Source organism: Thalia democratica, chromosome 9 (genome assembly GCF_965202585.1).
Source record: "Thalia democratica chromosome 9, ktThaDemo2.hap1.1, whole genome shotgun sequence".
In the NCBI taxonomy this organism is placed as follows: domain Eukaryota; kingdom Metazoa; phylum Chordata; class Thaliacea; order Salpida; family Salpidae; genus Thalia; species Thalia democratica.
Genome location: NC_139173.1, coordinates 29,662,724 through 29,682,105, shown reverse-complemented (window position 1 = coordinate 29,682,105; position 19,382 = coordinate 29,662,724). Strand labels below are relative to the sequence as shown.

The 19,382-nt window shown below is 27.7% G+C and overlaps 1 protein-coding gene across 1 annotated transcript; it reads right to left on the bottom strand.

Annotated features, from left to right (window-relative positions):
- Positions 1 to 209: 209 nt before the first annotated feature.
- LOC145845169 (uncharacterized) lies at positions 210 to 14,062 on the bottom strand. The gene is made up of 12 exons (XM_082952591.1): positions 13,946 to 14,062; positions 9,927 to 10,030; positions 7,573 to 7,985; positions 7,203 to 7,251; positions 6,058 to 6,169; positions 4,999 to 5,104; positions 4,289 to 4,393; positions 3,783 to 3,899; positions 3,321 to 3,506; positions 2,646 to 2,804; positions 762 to 944; positions 210 to 343 (listed from the first exon to the last, which is right to left on the bottom strand). Exons 1-12 carry the CDS (start codon positions 13,967 to 13,969, stop codon positions 330 to 332), a joined length of 1,572 nt encoding a protein of 523 aa, XP_082808717.1. The 5' UTR covers positions 13,970 to 14,062; the 3' UTR covers positions 210 to 329.
- Between the last annotated feature and the right edge of the window lie 5,320 nt (positions 14,063 to 19,382).

The window sequence follows — 19,382 nt, the reverse complement described above, 5'->3', positions numbered from 1 at the left end:
TTCTTTAATAAAACTTTGAAAATCAGTTTAATAAATCAGGTATTTACAATTTACAAGAAACACATTTTTTAATAAGTAATTTATTCTCACAATTACGAAAAGTCAGCTAACTGTTAAATAAATAAGAAAATAATAAAAGTTTAGTACGTAAAGGCACATTAAAGTACGTAAAGTAATAGAAAAAAATTAAATAATAAACTCGTATACACTTGCTAAATAATAGTCAGAGAACGCATTTGAAATAAAAAAAGTTATATAACAAATTTGTGCAAAACAATATCAATAACTTCTGATACGAAAATTGCATCTGCTTCTAGTTCCACGGCTTTTCACTGGTATGGAACTGTACAAAGTTATTTGATAAGTCAGCTTGTCTTGTTAAACATTAAAGAAATATTACATTTATTTTGTGTTATTTTTATTGTTTTTGTTTAGATAAGAATTAAGTGATAATAAAGCTACAATCCTCTAAAAACTTAGTTGAAAATATTTAATATTTGAAAGTATAACTTAGTATTAAAAAATTTAAAACTTTTTATACAAAACTAATTTATACTTATTGGTACCACAGAAAAAAAACTTATATCTTAATACTTATTTCCAGAGCTAAGAAAAAAAAAACAAGTAACGTCACCAGTAACAGCTTTTAATAAAATTTCCACAATACACTTTCTACCTTATTTAACAATAGTTTAAGTGAGTTACCCCGAATTTAATAGTAAATGTCGCCCTGCTATTATCTACAAAGTAAAAAATTAAACCTTGGTTGGCGGGTTGGGCGAAATGCGGGTTCGGGTGGTTTTGGATCGGGGGGTTTTCCTGATACTTGTCAGGGTAGTAGTTGTTGACCGTGATGTTGTAGTTGGACGGGGACTTCTGCATCTGATGAGCTACTTGATGGTCCCTCGCCTTTGCAAGGTGCTCGTTCGGTTTTAAGTAGCTTCCTGTGTTGAGTTTTTACTAAACAAAATTAAAGTAATTGGTAAAATAATTTAAAGAAATATATATATTTTTTTTAAGTTTTCACACCTTTATACTTAAAATCCTATAAAGTTTCCTACTATAATAAATGAACATTATAAAATACTGCACTGCACTTATTTACTTAATCTTTTTAAAGCTGTGCATAAAATCAAAATTCACTATTATGTAAAGGAGTTTTGTTTTGAATACCAGGCACTAAGACAAAAAACATTTACTTAAACCTAAACAAAAGCCGACTTGAGTATTAAAGCTGAAAGTAATTCAATTCTTAGTTTTAATGATAAAATATCTGTACTAATATACTTTTTTTTTCTTAGTAATCTTTTAAAACAAACTGTAAGCTCCGAAGCTAAATGTATGACAATATAATTTAAAATAAAAAAAGGAGTAAATAAAAAATCTAGAACGCCTTAAATAAAAATTTTTGAAAATCTTGAAAAATAAGTTTATTCGGTGCGAACAAACACACTGAAAGAAGTATGTTGAGTGAGAAACTACAATTAAAAAGTAATTACAATAAACTTAATCATCTCAAACATCTCTATGTGCAACTTGGGTTTTAGCACAAACAGTCGCCATTTTAATTTTTAGCCGTAAGTATTCGAAAACCTTTTAGATAATAAAGCATAACGTTTTTTTTCTGCATCTGGCTATTTTGTTTTGGATGAAATGATTTATTGTCTAGTATTATACACGATCTAACTTTTTTATATGTAATTTTTACGACAAAAAACAGTTTTGTCAAAGACCGTACAAATGTTTTGTCAAATTGAAAAAAACGTTTAACATGTTTAAGACAGTGAATAAATCTAGAGCTTTTTTTCTATGATTAATTTTTGTTTTGAATATTATGTGTAAAGGTTGGCCACTTGTGTTCCTAAATTTTTTGAACTTACGTTATATAGAAAGTCCCCACAAATGTTTTACAAACACCTTTATAGCAGATACAACATATTAAAATGAAACTTTAAAATGATAAATTCAAAGCAGTTGTTCACAGATGAAACGTATTTCATTTTCAGAAAATTATCAGACTAACAGTCGCTTACCTGTTAAATGCAACTAACTGTAATTTTAAATCCAAGTTAAGTTTTGAATAACTAGCGTAAATTAAGGTGTTTAAAAAGCTGTTTTTAAATGTAAACTTATAGCTTACATGTGTTCACTTCGAAATAGCTGTTCTAAATACATAACTTAATTGTATATAGTTGGTAATTAAAATTCGAACTATGTCTTAACCAGAGTTTTGAGTATTGACGTTATTATGTTAAAAGCGACTATTTTTCTACATCAAAGCTTACATTTTTCAAAATATTAAGTTTATAAAACAAAATAGTACAAATACCTCATTTCAAAGAAATATTCTTACTTTTCATACTTTGTGTGCACAAAAAAAAAACTGATTGACTCTTTGACAAACTAATAAAAAGTTACAAGATTCTACTGAATAAAATAATATGTTTTTATCATATTCCTTTAAAGTTAAGTTAACAACTTAAAGTAAACTACCTCTAAAAAAAATTCTGTGCACAGCGAAAACAATCTAAATTGACTTTCTGACGACAATCAAAAAACACTAAAGAAATTAGTTGAATGACTTTATTTCTTTGTACTACTTGTTTGTATACATCAAATAAAAAAACAATAAAACTTCAAAGTACCTCTGATCAAGTTTTCGGACTTGTGTTGGGCGAATTCGTCTTGTTGCCTGCTCATCACTGCCTCGTGCGGCGGAATTTTCGACACTTCAGGGCTGTTGTAGGTTTCCAGCGAGGAACCTGGAGACGTGTGTGCGAAATTTGTTGATTCCACTGATCCTGCTTAAACAACAGTAACAAAACCGATCCGTGTAAAAAAATAAAAAAACGCTTGGAAATTTCGCTTTTATAAATTTGTATAATATTTTAACATGAAAAACTTAAAACCGACGCCGGCCTTAACCTCCAAGTAGCACAAATAGTTTTTTTTTAGTTTTTAAATATGGTTTTACGCTTAAGGTATTTTAAGAAGATTATGTTTTGAGCATCTAAATATTGAATTGTTTTATGACATTTTTATCAAGTAGAACGCTTGTTTTACCATAAACGGAAATCCGAAAACCGCTCCTTATTTAAATTTAAACAATAAAATTTGGTTACAACAAGCAACATAACTATTTTTTTTCACGCATCATTAATTAAAGTCCTAATTGAACTTACATACCGTTAAATATCACTATTTTTTTTCTCAGTACCATAAGTTTCTTTATTTAAAGTCCTTTTATAACTCTTTTTCGATTTAGTATAGTCTTAATACAACAGATTTTTAATTCATTTTAAAAATATGTAAACAGTCACCTGGTCTTTTAGCAGTCTGGTATTTATCAGCAGGACTGTATCCGTCCTTGTGCGGTTGAACGAGGTGCTTGTTGTAAACCTGCTGCTGCACAGACGGGTGCTGGTGCTTGTATGAAGGTTCTTGCTGGTAAGAAGGCAGGCAGTTCTGGTTGAGGTAGGTTGACGAGCTTGAATTGCCGTAATACCCTATGAGGATAGAAAAACATTTGATTGCGTCTAGTGTGTTGTAAGTGTATATTTTAACCGAAAGCTTAAATTTACAAAAAACAAGACTTTATTAGAAACATATTAGTTAAATGTTTTTGAGTTTCATAAAATTGTGGCAGTTTTAAGACCTAGTTTAACAATAAATTAACATTAAAGTTAATTTTTCTTGATTTTTGAATTAATTTATCAGTTTAATTTTGAATAAGAATAAAGATATTAGTTTGTTAATGTTCATGAACAAGTAAACTAATTTACCTTGATGCTGGTTGAGATTGTTGTACTGGTTGTTCTGAGCAGCTTGAATGTAGCCAGGAGGTATGAATGGTCTCCCCCACTGCTGTTGGAATGATGGGTGTTGATACGCGTGTAACACTGTAAAAATATTAGATATTACTATAGTAATAAAAAAAGTTTCGTGTTACAAATGATAAAAAAGGTTTAAGTTAGCAGAAGTATGATATAAAATTTAAACTGAATTTTAAATTTAAATTTTAAATGAAGTAAACACTTCAAGTTTGTATGAATTTTGAACAGTTGTAAAAGTCTTCTACTTAAGTATTAAAACTTAATAAAAGTATAGGTTTTTAGGTTTTAAGAAAACTAATAAGCAACCAAATCTTAACTATGTAATAAATTACTATCTAAGATATTTCATAAATGCAAAACTTTTTGATTATTTTAACCACTAAAGTACACGATTAGTTTTCATATATTCTTCATACCAAACAAATTGCATTAATTACAAATTATCAACAACCCACTTTGACTGTTGTGGTAGCCAGTCGGCCCATGCTGGTATGGAAACATTCCTGAAAAGTGATCAATTCTGGAATCCGCATTCTGCCTGGCGTATTCAAGTCGCTTTTCTGCGGGTAACACAAGTTAATTCGGTAGCTTGTAGTGTTTGTTTTAATTCGAAGCTAATTTGCTGGTAATTATGATCGAGTAGGTAAACAAAGCGCAATGCGGTTCGCTAATTTGCGCAAATCAGTTTTATACGCGTTGAAATTAAGTGATTAAAAAGTGAAAAAATCAATTTTGTAAAATGTGCTCGCTTTGAAGGTGAAGTTTATGTTTGATTAATCATGTATCATTTGAGTGTTTCTTTTAATCAGCATTAAATATATGTGTATGTTGCATATAGAATTTGCACTGCTCAAAAAAGTTTTTTGTCAATTTTTTACTATATATACATATATATATATAGAAAATAAAGTGATTATTTAAACTTAATCTCTTTCAACAGAGCCCACTTTAATTGTATATATTAATAAAACACGATGTTTTAAATTACAATTGTTTCACTGGTCTGTTAAACGGAACAGCTCTTCAGTTCGTTAGTTATAACACTATATTGAAGCATAAATCAAAGTGTACATGAATGTATATATATATGTTACATATAGAATTTGTAACACTCAAAAAAGTTTTTTATCAATTCTGTAATTGTATATATATAATTTATTTATACCTGCAGCAACTCTGTCCGACTTCTGTTTCTGAGCTCTGGTGTTCTGAAACCAAACCTGAACCACTCTCTTCGTCAGACCTGTCACTTTTGCCAGCTGTTCTTGTTCCTGTGAAATTTATTATTGGTTGTTTAAAACCTGGTGTTAACTTTGTTAAAACTTTATCTGCGAGTTATAAAGCTATAAAGTTGAGTATATTAAGCTTCGCATTAAAATTTTGAAAATTTAGATATTGGTGCAACATAGCTATAATATTACAACTTTCTTAGGAAAAATTAAAAACTATTTAACAAGCTGAAACAATGATTTTTTATTGTTGTTTACAAGCTTAAAAGTATTTCTTAATCAGATGAGACTATAAATGTTAACATCAACTTTAATTTTACTATTAAAATAAACTAAAAAGATTTAGCAATGTAGTTAAAACTATTGATAAAATAAAACGACCTGTCCCAATTTAAAGTCAAAAGTTTTAACTATATATAGTATATTCAAACTTGTATTTAGTTTAGTTTTGCTGGCTTGGTTTAAATAAGTATTAAAAAAAAAGTTCAATTTACATAACTTAGTTTTTGTCAAAACCCACTTTTTTAATTAAACAGTCATTATAATTGGAAATTAGAAACATTTTTGGAAAAATAAACTTTTGGACCACCTATAAGTTTCACTATTTCATCGTTTTGAAAAAAATAATTCAAAGTTCAACATGAAAAGAGATAATTATCCAAAATAATAGTGTCGTAACTTGTGAACCAGATTAAACCTGCACTTAATGTGTGGTTATAAAACTCATTATGCGTAATTAGCTCTCGTATTTGAATATTATCGACTGAACGTAACTTGAAAACGCTTATTTTCCACTTTTATTTAAAGTTTATATAACTTGTGTGTATTCAAGTTAAGATTAAAAAAACTACACTCTGATTAGATAAAAGTAATTATATAAAAATATTAATTTTCAAAATCGGTCAGTATTAAAAGCAAGTTCAATTAGATACTCAACAAACGGTAGAGATGAAAATTTGATAGTGTATTAATTAATTAAAAGTTTAAGTAAGCACCTGTCTGTTAGGCTTGATTTTCAGCGCGAAAAATTCCTGCAAAGTTTGTTTCTGTTCCACCTTGAGCCTGGTCCTTTGCCTCTTCGTGTTTTCCTTTTTGTCTTCTTCCTCGCTAAAAAAAATTGAAAAATATACAACACTTTATTCAAAATCGCGCAGAAATATGTGCGTATTACGGCCAATCGCTCTCTTTTGATGAAAACATCCGAGCGGCGAGCATTAGAGAGATTTCGCTTTTTGTGAAAACTTAATCCACCGCGCGACCGATTAAAATAGCTCACACGGCGGCTTTTTGAAAAAATCGTTTTTCTCCATGCAGTCACATGCACAGTGCTTGTAGGTGGTTTGCGCTCACCGCAAGCTTTTTGAGTGACTTGTTATCAGGTTTTTATCTTATCTCAGATCTGAACATCTCGGCGGAGAGCAGTTAAAAGTTCAACTTTTTTTTTTTGGTTAAGCGCCGGATTTGACCACCGGGTCAGTTGCGGCGTTGTCAAGGAGAACCTTGTTGCCAGGGAGGAGGTTTTGTTGTTGCTACGTGGAGATATTGGTAAACGTGACCGGACGTAAATGATGTTTTGTTAATAAGTTTATTAAAGTGAGATCGTAACATAACTAGATAAAACTTTAAAGTTTGTGAAATAAAACTTACTTGATACAATTTTGATAGTGTTCATCAAACTAGAACCATAGTGTTTAAAAGAGTTATAAAATAAATAATAACATAAATTTTTATCAAGGTATTTTTTGAACGAAATATAAACTTTCGTTAAACGAATAACCAGCTTTTTACACTTTAATATGTGCTTCAAAGTTTTAAACTGCTAATTTTAGTTAGCTTACAATCAAAAAAACTTGCTACAAACTCAAGACGCGAGTAAGGTGTGATTAAATCTTAACATCCTTTAAAAAAATTTTAACGTCATGTCAAAAATTTATTGTTGTTCGAACAAAAGTGTGTAAAAAGTTTATTCTTGAAATTTTGTGTGTTTGCAAACAAGCGCTCAGACTTTATATTTCGAACTAAAACCGCTTTGAACGCGCTGAGGTCTTATGCGCGAAGTGTGCACATACTTATGCGGAGACCAATCACGCTAATCCGGATTAAATGTATAACGGATTATTTTAACAGATTGGTGGCCAACCTGACTTCTATTTTCCTTTTCCTCGTCTCGTCAGTGTACTGAACGGCTTCTGTTGAAAAAATAAAATTTCAAAAGTGAAATTTATTAAAAGTATGATACTGACCGAATACTTTTACTTTATTTTAGAGTAGTTTTTAATACAAAACGTTTTTTCGTTAAATAGTTTTTTAGTTCAAAACATTTAAGTGTAAAAGATAACAAAAAATGAGATGAATAATTCCATCGCGAAAAATCAGCTAGTAATGTTCAAATCAAGTTTAAACTACTAAACTCAAATTAAAGCTTTCAGTTGTTTTAAGATGAATATGAAAAGGTTTTCCGACAACTTTGTTTTAAATTAATTAATAATAAATTTTATCAAAATTTTTACCCATAGCCATATTATTCGGGCTCATCTGGCTCTCCGGGGTCTTTACCCCTCCGTCCTCGTAGTTGGAGATCAGATCGAGCGCTTCCTCGAACACGAAATTTCCCCTCTCCTCCGTCGACTCCTCCAAGCTGTGGCACATCTTCTCCAGCCTCTGCACCTCCTCCGAAGTCGTTTGATTGGCGGAGAACGAAGAGGAGCAGCTCTTGTTGGCCGATTGGTTCTGCATCTGACCAATGGGAGCGCGCTCTTGAGGGTTGTCGTAGCCGCCGTAGTGAACTGGGGTCTTTTGGTGGGGTTGTTGGGGTTGGTTGCTAAAGTGGCCTTTTTCGAAATGGGGGGATTTTTCGTTGGTGGTCTGCCAGTAGGACTGGGGCAGGGTTTTTTGCTGGTCGCCGAAGCTTTTCTTCGGTGAGCTGTTTGGAGTTATTTAATTATTAGTTTTGCTTAAACATGATAGCTCTAACTGTATAATTTTACAGCTTTAATTGTATGTTACAGCTTGTTGAACAAAAAAAAACGCTCACAGTTTGGTCTTGTGACCTGGTGCACGAAGAACCTTTCGGTTATCGAATGTATTGTATTGTTTGTTAGATAATATACTTATGAATGTTTTTGTAGGTAAAAAAATCACATCTGTTTATATTAAGTACAGTTTAAAAACACTCTTTCACACATTTAAAAAAGTATAATAAACATATCTGTGTGTTGAAAATACTATGCGATTAAAATCAAGCGAAATAACGAGTGTACGGTTTGTCTGAACAACTGGGCTTTTGTACCAGTGTTTCTAAACTAAGCATTGATAAATCAAAAAATACAATCCACAAACAAGTAAATCAAAAATGCATCAAGATTGTTTGAAATTAATTTTTTCCTTCCGACAGTTATTTGTAAATAATTAGCTGGCAAATTTCCCAAAACAAGCGTAAGAGAGGTAAACACACAAAATGTTTGTTTTGTTTATTGTTATGTGTGTATAAAATAAATATCACAGGTTCGAAATCACTGGTTTGCAGCTACCGAATTGTAATTGATTAGATAAGGGTGGCAAGCAAACTTTTGTTTGGCGCTGAACTACAGCTGCAAGTTCGAATGTGGCATTATAGGTAAACATCGCTTTAATTCGCTTCTAATCGTTACTTCCAGCTAGTAATTTGGGAGGTTAAGTACTCACAACAGATTAGTTAGTTGCTAATCGCGTAAGCTAATTAACTTAAGTTATTTTAATCCACAAATTCTTTGTGTAAGTTTTTCAGAACTTTCTTGTGAACTTAAAATCGTATTATGGCTTTTAGTCTGAGCATGAATATGCAAAGCTTTAAAATTTACATCAAACAAAGTCAAGGGCATTATTTCTTATGTATTTGTATTCACAATATATTCTAGTAAGGTATTTTAAATCAGGTTGAAAGATTTTTTACACCCAATTCTTAAAATTTATAGTTTTTTTGCTGAATTTAAAGCTACATATTTTGTTTATTGTTCATTTCTAATATAAGTTCAAAATAAACTTTATATTATTTATTAATTTTTAAATTAGTAAGTAAAAAAAAATAAAAAATTTATTAATTATATTTCAAATATTTGATAGTTGTAAGCACATCATATTTTAGTTTAAAAAGTTAAATTTACTAATTCTAGAACAGGTAAATTTCAATACATAATTAAAACTTAAATAAAAACCAACTAGTTAAGATTGTTTTGATGTTTTTTCAAAGTCTAAAAGTAATATGATGCGTAATAATTATTAGTTTTGAGGTATTCTAAAAACTTAACTAAACATCAAAAAAGTAAGCAGCTTTTTAATTAGAGACTACTTAAACTAATAGTTTTGTGAGCCCTTTTAGCGTATCTAATAATAACTTAGATGAAAGCCACGTTTGAAAACTTAAATGGTATAAAAAATGTTTAAATAAAGTAGACTTTGAAAAATAGCCACTTCTTATTTTCACAAAGTGTAATCTAATTTAAGCAGCTTACTTTGCTTAAGTCTTTCCATATTTGAAGAATTAAGTACTTAGTAGCCATCGATCATAAGCTAAATGAGCTTTTTGTTTTACTACGATTATATAACACATTGAAAATAAAACGAAGAAGTTGTTTTAGTTTTAATTTAGAACACTAACTCAAGCATAAGATAATATTGAATTTTAATCTCTCATCATTATTATTCTTTTTTTATAAAACATTTTGAAAAGTACGGTAAATGATGTTTTAAGCAATAAAAGTATTGATTTGCACTTTAGCACAGCTCAACTAAACATCCTGTTTTTCTTACCTTTATGTGCGATAAAAAACAATACCTTAAAAAATATTTCACTCTAAATTTTTAGATAAAGTAAATTACTACTCACAATGCAAAACACTGGTGACACAGTGATGCTGATGATACCGGTATCTTTCCGCAGTTTCCACAGTAATGAGAAAATCCGATCGATTCACCGGGATTCGGCTTCATCTGAAAATAGTTATGTATAAATAAGTTAGCTACAAACAAAATGTTCTAATGCTCATAAAAACTTTTAAGTACTTTGAAAAAATAAATTTTAAGTTAAGTAAAAATAATAAGAAACAACTATTGTACACTTTAAACAAATTATCATATTAAACGACTGTAAATTTATTTTAAATCAAACATTAAACAATCTTTTTTTAAATAACTTAATTGAAATCATAGTTATTAGAAAAGCTAAAACTATTTTACTTTTTTTAGAAAATGTTTGTGCTCTTTTTATAGTTTGTTTTAGTAAAAAAACATTAAAACAAATGAATCTTGAATAAATGTTTGACTCTTTATAGTATCTACTAAATTTTTCCGACGAAATTTTAAAAGTAGGTAATTTAGTTCAACACTTAATAACTCTTAACCACAATTTTCAGACTTTTTTAAGTTTCAGAGTACATATAGCAATATAACATAAAAAAACTTTAGAAAAGATGGGTAGTATGATTTGCATACCTGTTGAGGTAGCAAAAAAAAACATGTTATTTTTGACTTAAATTATTGAAACTTATTTTTTTATCAATTTCTAATATTTTTCAGAAAGGTGGGTTATGAATAAGGGTATAAATAAAATTAAAATTAAAAAAAAGTTTTAAAAAAACTGTTTACTAAGCAAATATGAAAATCAAATTGACTTTTAAAAGTATACTTTCCTTTTTTGAGCGATTTCACTAAGACAAAACTATATGATCAAAAGCATAATTTTTGTGGTATTGCTTTTAAACATTTAAAAAAAATTGATTAAACGTTTTAACGAAAAATCGACTCTCGTAATTTTTTATACAATATTTTATCATGTAAAGTTTCGAAACGATCACTTTACAGAGACAAATTACAAGACGTGACATTTTGTCCTGAGACATGATGTTAATTATCGAAAAAAAAAACAATTAAAACATTTTAAGAAAACGTTTATGTTCCATTTGAGTTTGATGGTTCAAATAAAAAATAAGTTTTTTTTTTGATCCTTATCCTCCAGATTAAAAAGGCTTGGACGCTAAACCCAGTTCTTGTAAAGCGGTAAAAACGGTCAGTATTTCGAGAATACTGTAAAAACTATTTAAGTCCTCAAGATAACGTAACAATAAAAACAGTTTTTATGTCAGATTAATGAATATGACCCAAAATATTTATAAGAACATTGTAAGATCATATATGACCATGTTTCAAGTTTTGATAGATAAACAGAAAACTTTTTTTTTTCTAGTAATACCAGTGCTTAAGAACTATGCCATTTTACACGAATAAGTTTTGATAAGTTTTTTTATTAACAATTGTACATCGATCGACTGTGTTTTATACAAGCTACAATTTCTACTAAAAACACTACTTAAAACTATAAATTGATACTAAGCCTCCTAATAGTATAAGGAAAATTGCTTATATTAACTAATAAATGTGAAATGCAACAAGTACAATAACCTTTAGTTGTTTGTTGAGATGTCCTCTTAACTTTACTGCTAAAAACTATCTTCGTTATATGTAGGCAAAAAATAAATAAACAAGTGACCTGGTTTGTGTTTGAAGACACAATGAGCTCTTTTTATATATTTTTTAATGGCTCACGACTGTCAAACTTAATCTGTTTCAAAGGCCTAATATGTACAACACAAAGAAGTTTAGTCGGTGTTTTAATTCTAGATTGTAGAACAATAATCATAATAAGTTATTGCAGAACTAACCTATCAATGAAAAAAAACTGCTATGAAGTATACACTTTTTTCATGATCGATCAAATTTTAAATGCAAGTTTATTTGAAATTGCTAACTAAAAACTAGAAATATATGATTGATAGTGTTAAACTAAGGAAAATCTTTTGTAGTTCTTTTTGTACTTTGAAACAAAATAAATCATGTAAAAGTTGAAAAATTGATTGCTTACATATGGCAATTTATTTTAAAGGAAAGCTTAATTATTTAACATGATAACAAAGTTATAATTTCGGTCATAAATCTCACTTACCTATCACAAAAATCAAAAGTTTTAAGTTATAAAAATGATAATTAAAATTTGACGTTACAAAAATGACAATTGAAGTTTTACTAAAATAAATTATTCTTAAACTAACTAAGGTATCACTCAAAGCTTTGTAAGGATCAAAATAAAAGACAAATATGATATGCATTTAAAAAATAAATTCAAAACGAAAAAAATAAATTAATTTAGCTACTTTAGTATGTAGTAATTATGTTTAGTTTATAAAAACAAAGTTTTTTCTATAACAACTGTTAGAAAAAAAACTTATTTAACTATTGATATATTAATAGTCTGCTTCAAGTTTATTAAATGTTGTAAAATTTTGAACAATTTTTTTTATTGTTTTAGTTTTGCTATATTTACTAAGTTTGGTAGTCAACTAAATAAAAACTAAGTTTTTAAATAAAATATATATAAGAAGTGAAAAATTTTACTAGTTTTTACTTTGTTTTAAAAAAGTAATCATTAACTTCAATTTGTTTACATGTTAAAAGTATGCATATAAAAATAAAAACGTAGGGATAAAACTGTTTCTATCTTTAAAGTTAATAGATAATAATTATAAACTTTGTAAAGTTGATTATCAAAAAAAAGGTCATATGAATTTACTTATGTTTATATTTTTTGATACAAAAAATTTATTTAAGTTTTCATCTGTGCAGACACTTTTTAAAAGATAGCTTTTTTTACCTTTTAACACTTATATTCTGTTTAACTTATTGGTAGGAAATAACACAGTTTTAGATTTGAGAAGAGCTTTTACTTGTTTAGTTTTTTTAACCCAAGTGGAATAAATAAGTTTAGTAACAGAAAACTATTATAACCACACATTTAGATCACGGTTTAAACGTCTAACTAGGTTGTACTTGTCCAATTGTGAATTTAAAATTAACACATATCGAAATGAAAACGTATAAAGTGAATGTTATTTTGGTTTTGTACTCTTATTTATTTTATAGCTGTTTACGAGTTAAAATCAAGCGGTAAAAAAGTTCTTTTAAATTACCAATAAAACTTATATAATATTTTTTTTAAATCTTATTATGTTTCTGTTTGTTATTTGCAAAGTAGGAACTGCACTAAAATATACAATAATATATTTTTTACAGAACTAAGTTACAAAATACATCTAAAAAACCACTTATAAATCGTTTCCGAACCTTTTAACGCTTTCTTTAAACATTTTTATCAAAAAAGCATAGCTGTAGAAATACACTAGTCACTTACTTGAAGAAATGAAAACAGTTTACTAATATGAAAGTATTCTTTCAATAGCTTACTTCAGAAAAATCTTGTCGATAGTATAAATGTGGAACTTAAAAAAAAACTAGACTTTTTTTTAGATATTAGATGACATAGACTAGAATCTAGTTTAAGACAGGAACACTTTGGTGTATATTTTTCATATGGTAAAAGGCAAGATATTATTATTTTCTCGTTATTAAACTAGCAAAAAGTATAAATGAGGGAAGCTATATAACTTTTTAAATTAAGTTTTTTTTTGACAAACTTTTATGGTCTCAAAAGAAATATAGCCTAGTACTTTAAATTACAACACTTAACATTAAAGTTTTTAAACTATAATTTTTAGAAGAAATAAACTAATTTGTATAGCTTTTGTACAAAATGTATAGTTATGTACAATATATTTCTAACAACTGCTTTGTTATGCTCTAATAAAAAAAACATTTTTTGAACACTTGTTTTAAAATTGTAATCATTTTATTCACCATTCAGTTTTTTAAAAACTTTTATTCAAAGAAATGGTAAGTAATCTGGGTGAAAGTCTTGACTATTTAAAAAATTATAAAATAGTACACAATTTAACAAAGCTATATAAACAGATCTAAATGTAAAAAAATAAATATATATTCACAAAAAATAAAACAAACTTTGTAAGTTTCATTCTGCATCATAAGCGGGCAGATATGGTTTTGTATCTTCTGGGTCTAGATGCGATATTTTTGAATTTTTTCCGACTACAACTTAATTTAAGAGTGCAAAAGTTTACTGTTGAAAAGTTGGTTTTTATGTTAAACACGAAACTTTCTATGCACACTTTGTAATAATGATTTGGTCATTAGTGCATCTAAACAGCTGTGATCTGCTTTTATCAGATTGTTTTATCTTTTTTAAATACTGTCGCCGAAAGTTCATATTTAAGAAAATAAAGTTTTCGAGTAAAAAAAAACACAAAAAAGGTACTTTTAGTTGGTTTTATTTAAAGGTGTAAATATTGAAAATTATTTAATCTGTGATAGCAAGCTAAAATAAAATAATCTAAAATAATCGATTTAACAAATGTATACTTGAAATTATTTTGGAACAAGTAAATAGTTCATGTTTAACCTTTTAAAGCATTTATTTTTTTAGATAAGGTTAAAAAAAGCCATACCTTTTAGTAGCAAAAATTTAGCTTTTTCAAACAAAACTTTTTGTTAATATTGTATTTAATACTAAATCTTAAAGTTAACACAATACAGAATATGGTGATAAAACAACAAGTAAATTAATTTTTGAATACTACTTTAAGCTGAAATTAAATTAAATTTAGGTTAAATGTTTCATGTATTTACACAAAATATGTCGTACTTTTAGGTCAAAGATGCGTTTAAATTACGTTGTGACAATCAACTAAAAGTAGTATAAAAAAATTAGTGATACTGAAAACTCGATGGTTGTGTGATCCTTACTAGCAATTGCAAAATATACAATTTTAAAGATTGGCGAAAGTATTTTTGCTGAGCACTCTATATTTAAAATATTGTTTAGTTCTGTAATCTATACAAACAGAGTTTATTTATTTAATTTTATTGCTATCAATAACACCAAGTATATAGAGTTTTGTAATCTATTGCAAGTATATTATTTTTATTTTATTTTGTTTTGTTAGAGCTTTTTAGTATGAAACCCGTTTAGATATGAAAGCGGTAGTTAATAAAAAATAAAAGACAGCTAATAAAACTTTTTTACACTTCTAATTTTCCTTTGATCTTATTTCTTTGCGAAATCTGTTCAAACCAAGTATACAATTACGAGCAGTTGCTAAAAATACATCTTCAAAGTCTCGCGAAACTTCTACGGCAGCAAACTTTTTTTTTATTTCGGCGATTTTCACAGAGATTTCATTCGAAGATAACGGAGAAAATTTAATGGCGCCATGTTAGACATTATCAGCGGGATTAAACATTTTCGTCAAAATTTTATTTGTGCACACTCCGCTGCGCTTGCAAACAAACTTTGACTCTAATATATTTGATCTTCTATGTGATTGCTCTCTGATGTTTTTAATAAGTTTTTTTATTTTTGCATGTAAGACTTGCCGGGTCGAGATAATACGAAAAAGCGTGTAGAAGCTTCCTTTTATGAAACATTTTTTACCAATAACAAACCATGGTACTTATACTTGTAAGTTATAAATTAAAGAATAAAACTAGTTATAATATGGAAAAGCATTACAGAGTTAATTAAACTATTAATTATAAGCAGAGAGTGCGATTTTCAACGGTTAGCATAAAAACATGTTCTCCATTTTGTATAAAAATTTTGAGACAAAAATGGAATTTTTTCCGAATAAAATTCGCCTCTACGTTTCTTAATCGCAATGAGATAAAGTTCGAGCTTGATCTTAAAGTAGCAATTATTATTTTTTATGATTAACTTCTGTTTAAACACTAATTCAAACAGCAAAATTTAAACTTTAAATGAAAAACTTTAAGGCCTGATTGGATTAAAACAAACAATTATACGTTTTATTTTAAGGTCTAACGTTATATAGCAAACATAATTGAGTGTTTTTAGACAATATTTATTCAAAGTTATACAGAAATAAAAAGTAAACATTAAAAACTTGAGTTCGTTTTAGCTAGGATTTTTACAGTTTAATTTAAAAAAAGACTTACAAGTGTAAATAACTTACATACTGATAGCTTTAACACTCAAAAAGCTAGCAAACTTTAAATAAATTTAAACTAGTAAACTTAAAATAGGTTGTAACTAATAAACTTAAAATAAGTTGAAAATAGTGTTAACCAAGTTCATTTGCACGTGTGTTCTAAATATAGATTAAAAAAAAAACTGGGTTTTTTAAATTCACAAGCGCAATTTCAAGCAAGCACCTGCTCTTCGGGGCGATAAAAAGTTGAGTTGTCACACAAAAATGACTGATGCCCACCTCTAAAAGTAATCGAATCGAGATTAAGGGTTTGAATAAGTCATGATTAATTTAGCGTTAGGGTCAATTACTTTAGACAGCACATACAAACAAATTATAAAAAAGAATTTTCAAACACAAAAGCTTGATTAATACAGTTCTGTTTAAATAAAACTCATAATTATGGTCCTGAATGCGTATTTAAATGAGCATTCAACTCGTTGTGAATTGCCGAACCGTCTAATCTCGTTATCGTTAAAACTAAGTATAATTTATCTGGTTAATCTGATCTCCTAATAAATCCGTTACTAATTCCGATTCCAGGCCTGCTTTAATTTGCCTTTTCAACACACACACTGCTACTTGTATTTTCATTTGCTGATTTGAAAAAAAACAAAAACCAAAACGTAATTTAATTGCTTTCCAAAGCTTTTTAAACTCGCCTTTATATGCGTATCAAGTAATCATATTTCGCTAAAACTACTGCTAAACTCGATCAAATATATTTTTGAAATTTCATAAAATTTCGAAATTTTTAATTTCCAGTTATGTTAGATGTGTATCGCTCTTGTAACACACTCAGGTATATTAAACGGGCATTCTAAAATTTTCCTGTTTTTTTTTTCTCTGCCCTAAGGTCTCTCGTTTATTTTTTTGTTACTAGTTTGCTACTTTTTAACAAACTGTTAGTTTATTTTATACATATGAGTTTTGTTTTAAACTCTGCCAAAAATTTTTGATGTTTACAAAACATAAATGACACTTAAAATTAATACAAAAATGTGATTTTTTATTGCAACATTTTTACTAAGGAAAATTGTTTAAACTTTTCTAAATGTTTTTGATGTTTACAAAACACAAATGACATTTAAATTTAATTTAAAAGGTGTGATTTTTTTTTTGCAAAGTTTCTCTCTCGGGAATTAAAAAGTGCAATACCAAAAGTACATAAAATCAGTTAATGGTATCAATTAGCAAATTGTTTACCTGAGGGAACAATTGAACTCTTTATTGGAAATGGGAACAGCGTTTTCTTAACTGGAAATGTGAGTTGAGACAACTTTTTGTGCATGTTTAATTTGAGAAAAAATGAAGAGTTTGGTAAGATAATAAAAACCTTGTGGTTTCAAAATCTTAGTATATTTTTGATTTTTTAAATAATAACTTTATAAAACAGAAAAACTTTTCTTTGTAAATTACAAAAAAAATAAATCCACTTAAACGAAAATATTAAACCATATTTACTACGCTAAGCCTTATAAAGCAAAATAATGGTTTTGAAACTATTCAATTTGAAATGGATGTTTTAAGTATTGTACATTTATTTGTCTATATAGTAGCCTGTAATCTTTTAACATAAATTAAAAGTATTCTATCTTTATAGTTTATAAAAATATAAAAGAATTATTTTCAAATGTGACCAAAAAAGAAACTAACCACTATATTCTTTTTTTTTAATATACACTTATTATTACGCAACAATTATATTATGACGCAACATAACGGCATCTTTGTTAAATTCGTTTGAAAAATCTAGCTGGTTTGATCTAAATCTTTTTGATGTTTTGATGTTCTTTGAAGATGCTTATTTTATAAGTTACAATGTGAAGTAGCGAACTGCATAAATTTAAATATAGACGAAATTGCGTAACATTTACTTTTTAAGCGATTGTCATGGATAGTAAAAAAAACGTTAATAAACTTATTAAACCAAAACTAACCTGTAAAGGTTTTTTTTGTCAGTTTAAATATTTATTTTTTAACATTTACTTATTTTTTTTTATACGGTTCTTTCTCTTAGTATAAACATACTTTTTTTGTAATACGTTTTTTTGTTTTTGTCATATCACTGTTATGTTATATTCAGAACTTTAAATAAAAATTTATAACGTATTTATAAACAAGTTATCAACAAAATTACAAACTAAATACCAAAAAATTATAACCTATTCTCTATTGAATCCATATTAATATATTCACAGTACAACGGTTTAAAACCATAAGAATTAAGGTATTGAGTAAAAAAATATTTTTTCAACCTTTACAAACGCAATGTAATTGTGGCATATGCGAGGCGAAAAAATGCTTGCGACAAAAACTCACGTAAATCCGACGTTCTGTAAACAAACAATTAAAATTTTAAGTGTCAACTATCAAAACTTAAGTGGCACGGCAGCTTTGACATATGTCATTATAAACGCTTGCAGCGAGTTTTTAACTTGAAGTTTTTCAAGTGAGTTTGGGTGTATATCGACTTCAAGCGGTCATAATTTGTATTTGTTTAAACCGAGGGTAAAGCGAAAAATTTTTAATTTTAGATAAAGTTTCATTTGTTATTTACCATAAAAATTGCTAAAAATTAGATTTATAATGTCTTTTAACTAATTTAGACCAGCAATTTTAGAGAGTATTATATTGTGTAAATACACATACTTTATACTTACATTCGCTATTTTAGATATTTTAAACGGACAACTTATATATATACAATAGTACAGTTACAAAAATGACGAACTTCTTCAAAAAAATTCGTTTGCGTTTGTATAACAATGTTTAAAAAACTTTGTTTACATTATACACTATTTAGATAAACATCCTAAGCTAAACTACATTTTTTTAAAATTTGTATTAACTTTTGCAATTTATGTTTAAAAAAAATTGTATTTGCCAACCACGGGTTTACCAGAAACTTCAAGGATAAAGTATTTTCAGATATAAAAATTCTTTACAACTACATATATACTTTCGAAGTATTTCATATGCAAGTCCAAGAACTCAGTTTACGTAAATAGAAAAAAAAAGTTAAAATATTGTTTTCAATTCTTTTTAATAACTTTTTTGTGTTTAAAAATCCGAATTTTGTTTTTGTTATGTAAAATAGTTTTGCTGTAACAAAGTTATACTTGTAATATTAAAATAAATTATTTTTAGTTCAGGGGTTGGCAAACAACGACCTGCAAAGAAAAAGTATGCAGCCGAAATCTACTTTTTATAAAAATATATAATTAATTAGTAAAAAACCTACATTTAGGCTCTAAAATAAGGTTCTATTTGAATAAGAATTGAAAATGTTTACACAATAAACGAAAGGTCTCTTGCTTTGCTTTTTTATTTTAAAGAATTGTTACAGTTATTTTTAGTGATTTTTATTTATCAATATCAAGAACTGTCCGATT

Coding starts and splice junctions, on each gene's coding strand:
- LOC145845169 (XM_082952591.1), bottom strand. CDS start 13,969: ATGATGCAGAATGAAACTTACAAA. Junction 10,031..13,945: donor TGCAGAATGAAACTTACAAA/GTTTGTTTTATT, acceptor AACTATTTTCAG/ATGAAGCCGAATCCCGGTGA. Junction 5,105..6,057: donor AAATCAAGCCTAACAGACAG/GTGCTTACTTAA, acceptor TAAATTTCACAG/GAACAAGAACAGCTGGCAAA.